General features: G+C 55.7%; 5 protein-coding genes across 5 annotated transcripts in view; 2 read left to right on the top strand and 3 right to left on the bottom strand.

The window, feature by feature from the left end:
- Positions 1 to 1,856, bottom strand: part of VDBG_10029 (modin) — a gene marked incomplete at both ends in the record, with an annotated part of 2,724 nt that extends 868 nt beyond the window's left edge. The window contains 2 exons of the mRNA XM_002999689.1: positions 212 to 1,314; positions 1,480 to 1,856. Coding sequence (XP_002999735.1) covers positions 212 to 1,314; positions 1,480 to 1,856 — 1,480 coding nt within the window. The remainder of the gene's footprint in view (positions 1 to 211; positions 1,315 to 1,479) is intronic.
- Positions 1,857 to 2,563: 707 nt separating this feature from the next.
- On the top strand, positions 2,564 to 4,565 carry VDBG_10028 (choline dehydrogenase; the record flags this gene model as incomplete). Its single annotated transcript, XM_002999688.1, has 5 exons — positions 2,564 to 2,648; positions 2,705 to 3,100; positions 3,261 to 3,289; positions 3,374 to 3,500; positions 3,601 to 4,565. The coding sequence occupies 5 exons, from the start codon at positions 2,564 to 2,566 to the stop codon at positions 4,563 to 4,565; spliced, it is 1,602 nt and encodes a 533-aa protein (XP_002999734.1).
- Positions 4,566 to 4,717: 152 nt separating this feature from the next.
- On the bottom strand, positions 4,718 to 5,589 carry VDBG_10027 (dienelactone hydrolase; the record flags this gene model as incomplete). Its single annotated transcript, XM_002999687.1, has 4 exons — positions 4,718 to 5,015; positions 5,085 to 5,117; positions 5,173 to 5,463; positions 5,537 to 5,589. 4 exons carry the CDS (start codon positions 5,587 to 5,589, stop codon positions 4,718 to 4,720), a joined length of 675 nt encoding a protein of 224 aa, XP_002999733.1.
- A 1,256-nt stretch (positions 5,590 to 6,845) lies between these two features.
- VDBG_10026 (transmembrane anterior posterior transformation 1) lies at positions 6,846 to 9,887 on the top strand (the record flags this gene model as incomplete). Its single annotated transcript, XM_002999686.1, has 5 exons — positions 6,846 to 6,892; positions 6,997 to 8,196; positions 8,276 to 8,462; positions 8,513 to 9,163; positions 9,219 to 9,887. The coding sequence occupies 5 exons, from the start codon at positions 6,846 to 6,848 to the stop codon at positions 9,885 to 9,887; spliced, it is 2,754 nt and encodes a 917-aa protein (XP_002999732.1).
- Positions 9,888 to 10,173: 286 nt separating this feature from the next.
- VDBG_10025 (3-isopropylmalate dehydrogenase) lies at positions 10,174 to 11,356 on the bottom strand (the record flags this gene model as incomplete). Its single annotated transcript, XM_002999685.1, has 2 exons — positions 10,174 to 10,197; positions 10,262 to 11,356. 2 exons carry the CDS (start codon positions 11,354 to 11,356, stop codon positions 10,174 to 10,176), a joined length of 1,119 nt encoding a protein of 372 aa, XP_002999731.1.
- Between the last annotated feature and the right edge of the window lie 777 nt (positions 11,357 to 12,133).

Raw genomic sequence — 12,133 nt, 5'->3', positions numbered from 1 at the left:
CCGCGCTTGTTGGATTCTTTGAGGTAAGCATCAAGCAGCTTTGGTAGCGAGAATGTCTTGGTGTTCCAAAAATACATCGTAGGGTTCGGGAGGCATCGGAAGACACTGTGATCGATGTGAAGAGTCCGACCTAGCATGCCGATGATTTCAAACGCGACTGCGATGAGGTTAGGGTGCCTTGTCAGCAACACGGTGATGGAGAACTGCTTACTAGGAAAGAGGTGAGCAACACGCTTGTTCTGCGTGTCTTCACGAGCAAAGTAGTTGACAGTGTTGGTGTTGCAACCAATAAGGCCCAGTGTCTCTGAAATCTCAATCCGGTTGGACAAGTTGAGCATGCTGAGATCCTGGCGGTCATCTGTGAGACGTCGCATATCAACCGCCTCGGGTCGTCGAAATATCGTTGGCACGACCCCGAAGCACAGGTCCTTCACCTCCTCAACCGGGATGATGCGGTTGGCTTTGAATTCGCTCTTCCCATAGACTTGAAAGGTGAACATGATACCAAGGTCGGTCATTTTTTCACCCGTCAACATGTAACCGTTGCCTTCAGCTCGGTAGCGGTCATGTGATCGGTCGAATTCGCTCCAGTATATCCCGAGCAGCGCAGCCATCTCCACCATATGACACCAAGTTGTGGTTGCATACGGCTTCTTGACGCCTGCCGGCATCGTATCCCAGCTCTTTGTCTTCTTCTGCAAGGCAACGACCAATGTGTGTTTCTTTTCCACTTCCTCAACCTCCTCGGGCTTCAACAGTGCATTCTGCGGATCGCCTGTTGGAGGACGGAGTGGCTTCTCGAGGAGCTTCTGTTGCCAGTCTCTCGAATCATGCTCCATTCGCTGGAAGGCTGCCAGCAAGGTAACCCAGGAAGCCAATTCATTGTCTGCGGTATGTATGGCTTCTTTCTGCTTCACTCGATTGGACTTTTCCTTTTGTACTTGGCTGGACTTTTGTGTGTTGCGACCGTCCTCCTGAATGTCACTGCAACTCTCTCGACGGCTTTCGTCGCTTCCCACGAGAGGAATAATTTTGACGTCCGGCACGGGACCGTTCTTGTTGTCGAGGCGACAGAGGAAGATGACCGGAGCCTGATACTGGACCTCGAAGCGAAACTCGTATGGCTTTAGAATTCGTATTGTAGAGCTTGACCATTTGCCTATGACCTTCTCGTCGCAGCTGGCGTAGCCGGTGGCAGAGGCGAAGTACTGCTGGGCGACTTGCAGAACCGAAGCAGCCAGGGCTACTAGAGATATGAGCAGAGCAGCAATCGCCACGTACAGCTCACTGTTGCTGTCTCCCATCGTGCTGTTTCTGTCGCCAGACGGTACAAGAAGTCAGGTTGTAGAGGTTGAGGGCCGGCTTTCGTGTGAGGTCGTCGGGCGTCAAGGTCGGGGGAAGATACGGCGGGTGCCTGGATTCGAGGCTCGAGGTACACAGGATTGTAGGCAAGCGAGTATATATATTTTGGAAGCGTACTTGGTGGTCGTCAGAGGCAGCCAGTTGTCCGCCTCCGGTCCGGAATCTCGTGTGACGAAATCACAAAAGGTCGAAGAGCTCTCTGCGATGGTGGCAGCGGCTCCGAAAGAGTACTTGTTGCCCACACGGCCAGTCGCTCTGGGGCCCAGACGGCTCAAGGGCAACGAGGCTGCGGCTGGAGCATCCAGGGGCGGCTCAGAGCGTGCGCGGACGGGTGGTTGGGATTCGAGCTGCAGCACAGCACAACCAGCATGGTCAGCTAGCACAGCCGCTCCGTCTGAGGGGAAGGGGGGCCAGTCCCCTGGTCGTGCATGGATCCGCCATTGGGTTGAGGCCCGCCTGTCGAGTAGGGCTGGTTCTGGATGGTGCTTAGGCATACTTCAGCCGCTCGTGACTGTCATTCTGGGCATCCTAGGGCAGGTCATGCCGCGCGATCCAGGTAAGCGACATGGCCATCTTCTTGTCGTCGTCATCTCAGGCAGAAGGCGTGTTGCTTGGCATCGATAAATTGAATGTGGAAAAAATACATGATGTCTGGGGGATGGAGCTTGGCAACAGTCGACAGCCTAACTGAACTTGGGGTGGTGGGAGACGCAACTTTGACCAGTTGCATCCTAGTCGGAAGGATCTGGACCCAGCAAGGATTGGGTGAAGAGGATGGACGGGAACGGGGAAACCGCGGCGCGCGGGGGCTTGCTTCCCGCCAACGGCTCTCCCCGTTGTTATGCTGAGCCTCCCGCCCACGGAAGTGCTTGGCCACTTGTGGGGGTCGGATTCTTCGAGCAACCCCCTTGACGGTCACTCACTTGTCAAGTTAGATGATATCAAGGACCTTGATGATGTTGTATGCACGGTTGCATGTTTTGATTCCGCTCATTGATTGGTGTGATTGGCTGTTGATGCCATTAGGAACGAACACCATCCAAGGTATCATTAGATTCTAACTTTCGGATAGACCGGCCTCTCTCGTCTCAAATGGATGAAACCAGAGAACATAAATGTCATTCACCCATTCTCAAATGAACACCGTTCTACGCTTGCATGTGCATTCCGAGTGCATCAGCATATACCCGACGGCATCAAGATGGTGTGGCCTTTTTCGCCCAGATATCCTGAGAAGACTGTGGCAGATGTTGATGGCAAGACGTTCGACTACATTGTCGTCGGCGGTATTTTCCATTGCTTACGCTTCTGGTCTAGGCATATTACTGATGTTCTTCTGCAGGTGGAACCGCTGCCTGCGTCCTTGCGGCTCGCCTCAGTGAAGACCCATCCGTGACTGTTCTCGTCCTCTCTCGCGGAAAGATCAAGGACGACTGGCTGTCAAGCATACCGCTGCTAAGCCAAGGGCTGCAAAAGGACGGTCCCCAGGTCAGCGTACTGTACTCGGAGCCGGATGAACGTTGGGACGGCGCGCAGGTTCACACTTATACGTCTCGTGCCCTCGGCGGCGCCTCACGTATCAATGGGCTTATGCTCACCAAGGGCACACCGGGCTTGTATGACTCCTGGGCAGCATGTGGCAACGACAAGTGGTCATTCAAGGAGTGCGAGCCATACTTCCGCAAGATGGAGAATGCATCTCTGACCCATCGTGATGCACCAGGGCGCGGTCAACATGGTAATTTGATCTAGCACAAACTAACAACATGCCCAGGGGAGCCTGTGCTGACCACCTGACCAGGACCACTGTTGGTTCGACATCAAAAGTCATTGTTCACTGTTGATGACTAGTACGTCGATGACGCGATCACGTAACAAACACTCTGCTGACTGCATAGCTGACAAGACTGCAACGATGTTGGGTACAGTAGGTGGTGATTTGACGATCTAGTGACAGCTGTTGATGTCGACGTGATATCATGATGACGAGCAGCACGCGACTCTCTCGCAGCTGGCTACTCCCAAAGAGATCGCCATCAAGAGGCAAGGCCACTTGACAATCTGCGGCGGTGCCGTGGCCACTAGACTGGAGGTGAATCAGGACGGAAGTGAGGTGACTGGTGTCTACGTCGTCGATGGTGAGTCAAGGAGACGCCCTCGACGATGCTTTGTCAAGGCGAGGCGCGAGGTCATTGTATGCTGTGGTGCGCTCTTCTCGCCACAAGTGCTTATGCTGAGGTACGCACCCTGCCAGAAAGTGTCTGATGCGCATCGTGCTTCATCGTACTAATTTGAGCAGCGGAATCGGACCCAAGCCGCAGCTCGCGAAGCATAACATACCCGTTATTCGCGACATGCCGGGTGTCGGCGCAAATTTGAAGGATCATATTTCCTTTGGTGTCGCTTTCGAGGTGTTGCCCTCAGACTCGTGGATCTATCTATTGAGGCCACTCGTCGCCATTTGGTCCTTCCTCGTGTTTGTCATTTTCAAGACAGGCTACTTCGCCTCGATCACGACTCAGTACTGCATATTCATTCGTTCGGGAGCCATTGATGACGAAACGATGGAAGTCAAGCATTTTGATACCCAAAAGAACAGCACGCTGGACGCACATCGACAGGAGAACATACCAGACATTGAGTACATCCTCTGCGGCCACTCGATGGATGAGGACTACGACAAGCAGAAGGGCTACTACAGCCTCTATGTCACCCTCTTACAGCCTTTCTCAAGTGGTCACATCGAGCTTGCGTCGGATGACCCGCTCACCAACCCCAAAATGTATCACCCTTTTGTCACTGACGACCGCGACTGGGCCGTGACCCGCAAGGCGACCCGTTTCGCAATGCACTTCATCGAGCGCTTCCGTACCACGGGATATCCCTTCGAAGCAGTGTGGCACCGCGCGCCTGGTGTCCGAGCGGGCACCACGCAGGGCAGCTGGCGCGACGCAACCGATGCTGAGATTGACAAGTTCGTCAAGAAAAGAATCAGAAGCACACTTCATGCGACATCGACGTGCCGAATGGCCAAGGAGGAGGAAGGTGGTGTCGTTGGACAGGACCTCAAGGTGCACGGTTTCCGAAATCTGCGCGTCGCCGATGCAAGCGTCTTCCCAAGGCTGCCGAGTGCGCACACCGTAGCCGCTACGTACATGGTTGCTGAGAGGTGTGCTGACTTTGTTAAGACCGAGCGGTCCTAGGGACATGTAGACATGCCCACCACCGAATCACCAAGTCACTGTAGCAAATGCTGCGCAGGGTAACGGGGTATAAATTTTCATATTCTTGACGGGCGCCTCCATGTCGCAAGTTCCGCCTTCGTCGTCACGGCATGCGCCACGTTCTCTCCATTTCACAAGAGGAAGTAGTCAAACCAGGCGGCGGCCTGCTGGAAGGCTTGCTCTTTAGCAAACCGCAGGTGCTTGATGCTCATGTCGCCGCGGGTGGCAAACCCATGCTCAACGCCGGAGAAGAGGTTGATTTGGTAGGGCTGACCAGTCTCCTTCAGAATCACCTCGCTCTGGTGGCGCTTCTCGGCAGGAAAGATGGCGTCCGTCTCAGCAGCCGAGATGGCAAGAGGCCCAGTGATGGCAGCGAGCTCCTTCTCCTCGATGAAGCTGGGGTGGGCCGTGTAGCCAACGTTGATGCCGCTGTTGTAGTGACGAACGACGTACTGTATGGTCAGCCTAGTCCTGAATCGGGTCGCGATGTTGACATACCTTGCCGCCGAAGCAGTATCCCACGCCGCCAATCTTGGTGATGCAAAGTCTCTTCAGGGCTGATGCCGGCGACGACGATAGCGTCTACATACTCGGGCGTATGGGGGTTGTTGCGTCGGCGCCCTCGGTAATGTACTTCATGATATCATACTTGCCCCACTCAAAGACCTCGTCGCCGTTGAAGATGTCAGGAATCAAGGTGGTGTAGCCGGCGCCTGCGAACTGGTCTGCGAGGAGCTTGCTATTGTTGGAGATGGCAAAGATGTCGGGAATCAAGATAATGCCAGCGCCTGCGTTGTTCTTGTCAGCGGCGGGCTTGGCCACATAAGCTGCGATCTTTCCGGCGTTGATCTTGATGTCTTCGCCAGTAGGTGTGCCCCTGAATTCCGGTCAGGTCAGTATGTTGCGGCCTTGGGTGAGAAGGGCGAGAAGGGCGGGGACAGGCTACTCACTCGTGCTTGAAGCCGGTGGCGGCGCAGCACTGTCCAGGGGGATAGGAAGCCATTGTGAGCGTGTGTCTGTGGTGGTAGTGCTGTTTGAGTGGTCGTCGTCAAGGCGAGCAATGAAGAAGCGCAAGAGTTGGGGGGGCCTAGGAGAATTACACTAGGCGGCGGACTTGTCGACGCCTTTCTACTAAATATTTCCGGTTCCCTGGGCCAGGTTCGGAGACAACTGGGTCAGGGTCCTGTGTCCCAGTGTCACTAGTCGTGCCGACCTGGCCGCCATCGCGTCATATCGAGGGGAATTCAGTGTCTGCGAATGTGGTGGTCCCCGCAAGTGGAATCCACAAACCCACAGTTCTTGGATACCGTTCCCGGGCACAAGTCGCGATCTGTGTCGGTGATAACGACAAGCTGGAGTTAAGAACCAAGCTGGCCGAGCTAGCTGCCGCGCGCTGAAGGGACCTGGCTTTGTCAAGGCGTAGAGTCATGTCAGCCAAATTCCGCGCAGGCGTGCCATGGTTCGGATGCAAATTTGGTACGCCATCGCATCGAAACCCCGCCCCCGAATGCTGGCACCTCGGCCGTTCGGGGTCTTAGGGTGGGAGGATGTGGGTGGTCGTGAGGAGGGGCTCGAGATTGGCGATGCGATCACTTGGCTCCCAGGTACTGGAGCGTCGGTACCTACCTGGATATGGTAGGTCAGTACCTACCTAGGTACCTAGGTAAGTTAGGTAGGTAGGTTAGGTAAGGTACCTAGGTACCTAGGTACCTAAGGTAGGTAGTAGCAGAAGCACTGCACAGCTTCCATCTCCCCACTAATTTCGACGCAAGTGGGACATGCGCCCGGCAATAGTCCTGGTCATGCTGTCAATCCATGTGGGGCTAGCCCCTACCTTGCCTGTGGCGGGTTTGTAGCACCGACAGCCACGAGCCTTGGGGTGGCCTCGCCTGGGCCACTCACTACCTAGGTACACAGGTACACTGCATCGCCCAACGCAGGGCTATCACATCTCCGCAAGAGTGCTTGCTGCCAACCGCGCGCTGCTTTTTGCACCTCGACCACAACTTCATTGGCTCCTTCTTCGACATCAACAGACAGCCTCGTTCGTCTCCCGCCAGACTTTGTCGCAGTCCTCCTCCCCCCCCCCCCGAATGGCGACTACAATCGACGCCGATGGCCAGTAGCGAAGGATCGGGGTTGAATGGCCGCGGGACGCATTCCCCTACCACCAATGGTGCCGCCAATGGTGCTCACCACCATGACCGCAAGGGCGAACTTGGCGTAACAGCCCGGGATGCTGTCGACTCGGCTTCCAAAATGCCTACCCCGCCCCCGGAAATTGTCGATTTCCTGCCGATAAGGAGGTTACTATTCATTCTGCCGAATGGAAGAAAGCCTCAAACGTGGTTCCTTTCCCTTCTGGGGCCAGGGGTCCCGGCCCTGCCCCAGCTGTGCCCACTCCCGACAGCCTCAGCCCTGCCTTCCATGCTGGGAGTTCGGACGACGAAGACTCCTCCTCCGACTCGATATCCTCGGGCGCAGCGCTGGAGGTTACAAGGCCCAGAAAGTCGCATACAGTGTCTGAGCCTGTGTCGGCAGTCGAGTCAAAAGCCGAAGGGTTCGGCAACCGGCCTCGAAACACGTCTGGCTCCAAGAGACCGCAAGGCCACGAACAAGTCAGGCGTCTTTCTGCTGCAGGCATGCAGCACTTGACCGAACCCGAGTCCCTGCCTGTCGCCGTTGTGTCGGACGACGGTGCAGACCATGGCCGGCCCCCGCTCATCTCCCTGGCCGAGCAGATCAAGGGCCTTCGCCAGTCGGCCCATCAGTTGCCCGACACCGCGAGGATAGGTCCCTTGACTGCTGATAGCGGGCGAACATCGCGTGCCTACGAACAATGGCGACGACCGACCACAGGAAGAACCTTATCCACGCCGCCTGGAAACCGAAAAGATGACCAGTCACGGACTTCACCTCCACGTCGCAACTCGTTGAACCCCTCTCTCCGCCCTCCGCCGCTGAACCTTAACTCGAATAGCACCGCCGCCTTCTCAACACCCAAGACGACACCTGCGACGTATCTAAGACCGCAGGCGGTAGAGCCGGCTATGCCGTCACCAATGCCGCCTTCCATTCCCCTGCCTCCCATGTCCATCCCGACTCACCTCCAACTCGAGCTGTCAACGCAACGCCCGAGCCCCTTGTACATTCACCACTCGCATACGAATGATATTCCCTACGAGTCCAATGCCGTCAAGATTGAGCGCCTCAAAAACGTCCTACTGATTCCGTTTTACCTCGAGAGAACGCTCTCTTTCGGAACGCTAGCCTGTCTGGACGCCTGGCTTTACAATTTCACAATCTTGCCTATCCGATTTTGCGTCGCCGTTGGCGTCTTGATCCGATGGTGGGTCTACGTAGTGGCTAGGGAAGCCAAATGGATAGCAAATTATGTCTGGAGCGGACTTGGTCGACTGTGGTCCCGAGGACGACGGCCGTCCGTTCACGCACAATGCGATGAGTGCGATGCCGCGCCTGGGACGCTCAGTCGTAGCCAAAGCCAGAGTCGACTGAAGCGCACTGCCAGCTCGCACGACAATTTGGTCAAGGTCGCGGCTGCCGACAACCACATGCCCCGACACTGGTCCCCAGAAATCCCGTCTGAAACGTTGATGCCAAGGCTAATGGCAGTGGTCATCCCCCTTGGTCGTACCCATAGCCACCAAGCACCACGATTTGCATGGCAGTCTCCGGCACCGCAGAACGAAGTCGATGCCGTCGAGTCTGACGTCGATGCACAAGGCCGATATCCTGCAAGGTGCCATCATTCTTTTTAGCTCGACTTTCCTGATGAACCTTGATGCGAGCCGAATGTACCACGTGATTCGAGGTCAAGACGCCATCAAGCTCTTCGTCATTTACAATGTGCTTGAGGTGAGTTGCTGTACATTGAAGCCAATGTCGGATTGCTAACGGTAATCCAGGTTGGCGACCGTCTGCTGTCCGCCTTGGGCCAGGACATCTTTGAATGCTTGCTCAGCACCGAAGCGCTTTCACGCAACAAATCGGGGCGCTCCAAGCTGCTGCTCCCCTTCGGACTGTTCCTTCTCGCTCTCGTCTACAACTGCATACATTCCGTTGCATTGTATTACCAGGTCATCACGCTCAACGTTGCAGTCAACTCGTACTCCAACGCTCTGTTGACCTTGCTCTTGTCAAACCAATTCGTCGAAGTCAAGAGCACCGTCTTCAAGCGTTTTGAAAAAGACAATCTTTTCCAGTTGACTTGCGCAGACATCACCGAAAGATTCCAACTCTGGCTCATGTTGTTCATCATTGGCATGCGCAACGTTGTGGAGGTCGGCGGTCTCTCCATCCCTGGAGCTGGTCTCAGCGGTGACTTAAAGGTGCCAAGTACCAAACCGCAGCACAGCCCCTTCATTCTACCCCATAGCTTCACCGTCTTGCCATCCTGGCTGTGGTCAGGGGAGGTCCTCTCACCATTCCTCATCGTCATAGGAAGCGAGATTCTGGTTGATACCATCAAGCATGCGTATATCAACAAGTTCAACAAGATCAGACCAACCTTCTACAGTAGAATCCTCGACATTCTGTGCAAAGATTACTACACAAACGTATGTTCTCCCCTGGCCGCTTGCGTGTCATGACCTTTTGACTAACTGTGTTCAGGCATTTGTCAGGCCTAGTCTGACTCGGCGCGTTGGGCTTGCTACGCTGCCCTTGGCTTGCCTCTTCATCAGGGCGTCTGTTCAAACATATCACATGTTTGTCTCGACGCGAGTTGCAGCGCCCATCATCAGATCAACACAGACGTCTCTCTCAGAGGAGTCGGCCACTCCGTCTTCGCCTGCCATGACGGCTGCGCTCGACCGACTGGACTCGCTTCTGCGGGACGCACTCGGTCGGGCAGTGTACGGGCAGCAAGCGAGTGGTTCATCGAACGGCAAGGCTTCCTGGTTCTCCTGGTCAACCGACGATGTCATCGCTGCGGTGACCATGCTTGTCGTGTTTTTCATCGCATTTTTGGTTTTGCTTGTTTTTAAGATATTACTCAGCATGATCCTTCTCCGCTACTCGAGGGATCGGTATGCGAGGATGAAGAAGAAGGAACATCTCATCGCTACGGCTCAGGCAGAGCCAGATTCATACGACGCAAAGGGAAAGCGGCTGGGTGGTTACGGCCATGTGGAGATCCCGGATGAAAAGAAGCGATGGATCCATGCCGATAAGGACGAGGGCCTCGCTGGCAAGGGGCGGCCAGCAAAATCCGATAAACCACCCGAGGGTGAATATCACGGCGTTCAGCGGTATGAAATGGTTACGAAACGCATTTGGTAGGCGTTCGGGTAGTACATGCATCATTCAATCAAGCGAGTTTTGTTTGGCAGAGAAAGGCTCTGGGCTGTGGTTGTTGTGACGACTATTTGTCCTTGTCCTGCTTGGGTATGATCCGCGCTCCAAGCTGAAACGCTGATCTCCAAGGTACCTAAAATGTCAAGGCAAGAAGAGAGACAAGGAGCATGAGTGTTTTCAAGAGCGCAAAACAAAAAGAAAGAGTTCATTATTCACCGATGCATAACCAACTTGTCCCTATGGTTATGCCATCTCTTCAAGGGCTTCATGCTCAGCGGGATTGGCTATAAATCAACTTCGCCAGGACTTCTGTAGACAGTCTACTCCTCGTCAAAGCATTTTTTCAGAACATCACACACAGCATCTCCCACTTGACTGCATGTCGACTTTCCACCCAGGTCTCCCGTCCTGACCTCGAGGCCGCCAGCTTCCTTCGCATCCAGGACTTTCACTACAGCCTTCTCAATGGCCGACGCCTCGGCCTCAAGCAGGAACGAGTACCGCAGCATCATGGCCAGACTGAGGATCTGTGCCACAGGATTCGCCAGTCCCTTGCCCGAGATGTCAGGGGCGCTGCCGTGAACTGGCTCATAGATGCCGTTGCATCGGCCCTCGCCGGGCACGCCCGAAATGCTCGCGCTCGGCAGCACGCCCAGCGTGCCTGTGATGCCGCCCGAGATGTCGGAGAGGACGTCGCCAAAAGTGTTGTCTGTGTGAATGACGCCGTTGAAGCGACGCGGGTCGCGCACCATCAGCATGGCCATGCTGTCGGCCAGCTGGTGCTGCAGCGCAACGTCGGGGAACTCGCGCGCAAAAATTTCGGACGTGACGCGGCGCCAGAGACGGCCGCTGGCGAGCACGTTGGCCTTGTCGGCGCTCCAGACCGTGGCCGGCTGCTGGCCGCCGTCGCCGAGGATGCGGGCCACGGCGGCGCTCACGCGGGCGAGGCGCTCGACCTCGGGGCGCGAATAGACCCAGAGATCCGAGGCCACGTCGGCTTCCTCGCGCTTCTCGCCAAAGTAGGCACCGCCGCAGTTCTCGCGGACCACGATAAACTTTGTGCCCGTGACGAGCTCGGGCTTGATGGGAGAGTTGCCCACGAGGGAGGGCACCAGGATCTCGCAGGGACGGAGATTGGCGAATGCGTCGAGGTGCTGCCTGAGCTGCAGGAGGCCGGATTCTGGCGTCGGCGTGGCGGCGGCCCACTCGGGGCCGCCGATGCTTCCAAAGAGGACTGCGTCCGAGGCCTTGGCGGCGTCCAGGACCGACTGTGTTACGGGCACGCCGTGCTTGTCAATGCTGGCGCCGCCGACGATGTCTGTGGTGCGCTCGAATCGAATGTTCGGCCGGGCGTCCTGCACAACGTCGAGGACTTTGAGAGCTTCGGCCATGATCTCAGGGCCGACATGGTCGCCAGGGAGGACCAGGATGCGAAACGTCTTTGTGTCAGACATGGCTAGGGTGGTAGGATCGTGACGTTCGCTGGAAGTTGAGAAAATGGTACAGCCGAGTCTGATGGATCCCAAGATGGCAGACTTGTAGCACTGCCTAGATTGTGAGATTGTGAGAGTCAAGTTTTAGCTCCCAAACATCAGACATTTTGCATTCCTGATAGAATCAGACGTCCTCGGTTGTCTTGTCCGATCTCGGGCTCACTAGACGCGGTTTAGGCTGTTACTCAAGTCATGATGCCAATGCAAAGGATACATGGCAGCCAGTCAAGCCAGCGGGAATGCCGCGACCTTAGCAGTAAGCATGATCCGATCTCGGTATAAATCGGGCTTCTGACAGCAGCCAAGTAGCTCGCAGCCGACTTGTGAGTTGATACGACTCTGGACCCCTTCTGAGCTTGCTGGGGACTCGTTTGGTTGGGGGTTGTGGCACATCCCGTCACTATCGGAGTGTACCACCACATCGCCCAGCAGGGATGCCACCACTGACAACGAAACCAGTATCCACGGGGCTAGGACCCATTGAGGGGTACTTCTGGGGTAACTTGATCTGCTTTCCTAGTTCGGTAGGTAATCTACCAGGATAGCCACGGGTCACAGGAAAGCGAAGGAGGGGTAGTTAGTTACCTGTGAGACGACAACGAATGCCAAAAGCTGGGACATTGCCTGTTGAGATCTTGACGAGCATCCCACTTGCAGCCAGACACCGCCGTAACATACAACCCGCCGAATAACAGCTTGAAATTGTTGCACTGCCTAATCGCCCTCTACCTTTTCACC

The sequence above is a fragment of the Verticillium alfalfae genome, genomic scaffold, assembly GCF_000150825.1.
Source record: "Verticillium alfalfae VaMs.102 supercont1.18 genomic scaffold, whole genome shotgun sequence".
In the NCBI taxonomy this organism is placed as follows: Eukaryota; Fungi; Ascomycota; class Sordariomycetes; order Glomerellales; family Plectosphaerellaceae; genus Verticillium; species Verticillium alfalfae.
The sequence above is the reverse complement of the archived record's forward strand: the minus strand, read 5'-3'. Positions and strand labels throughout refer to the sequence as shown.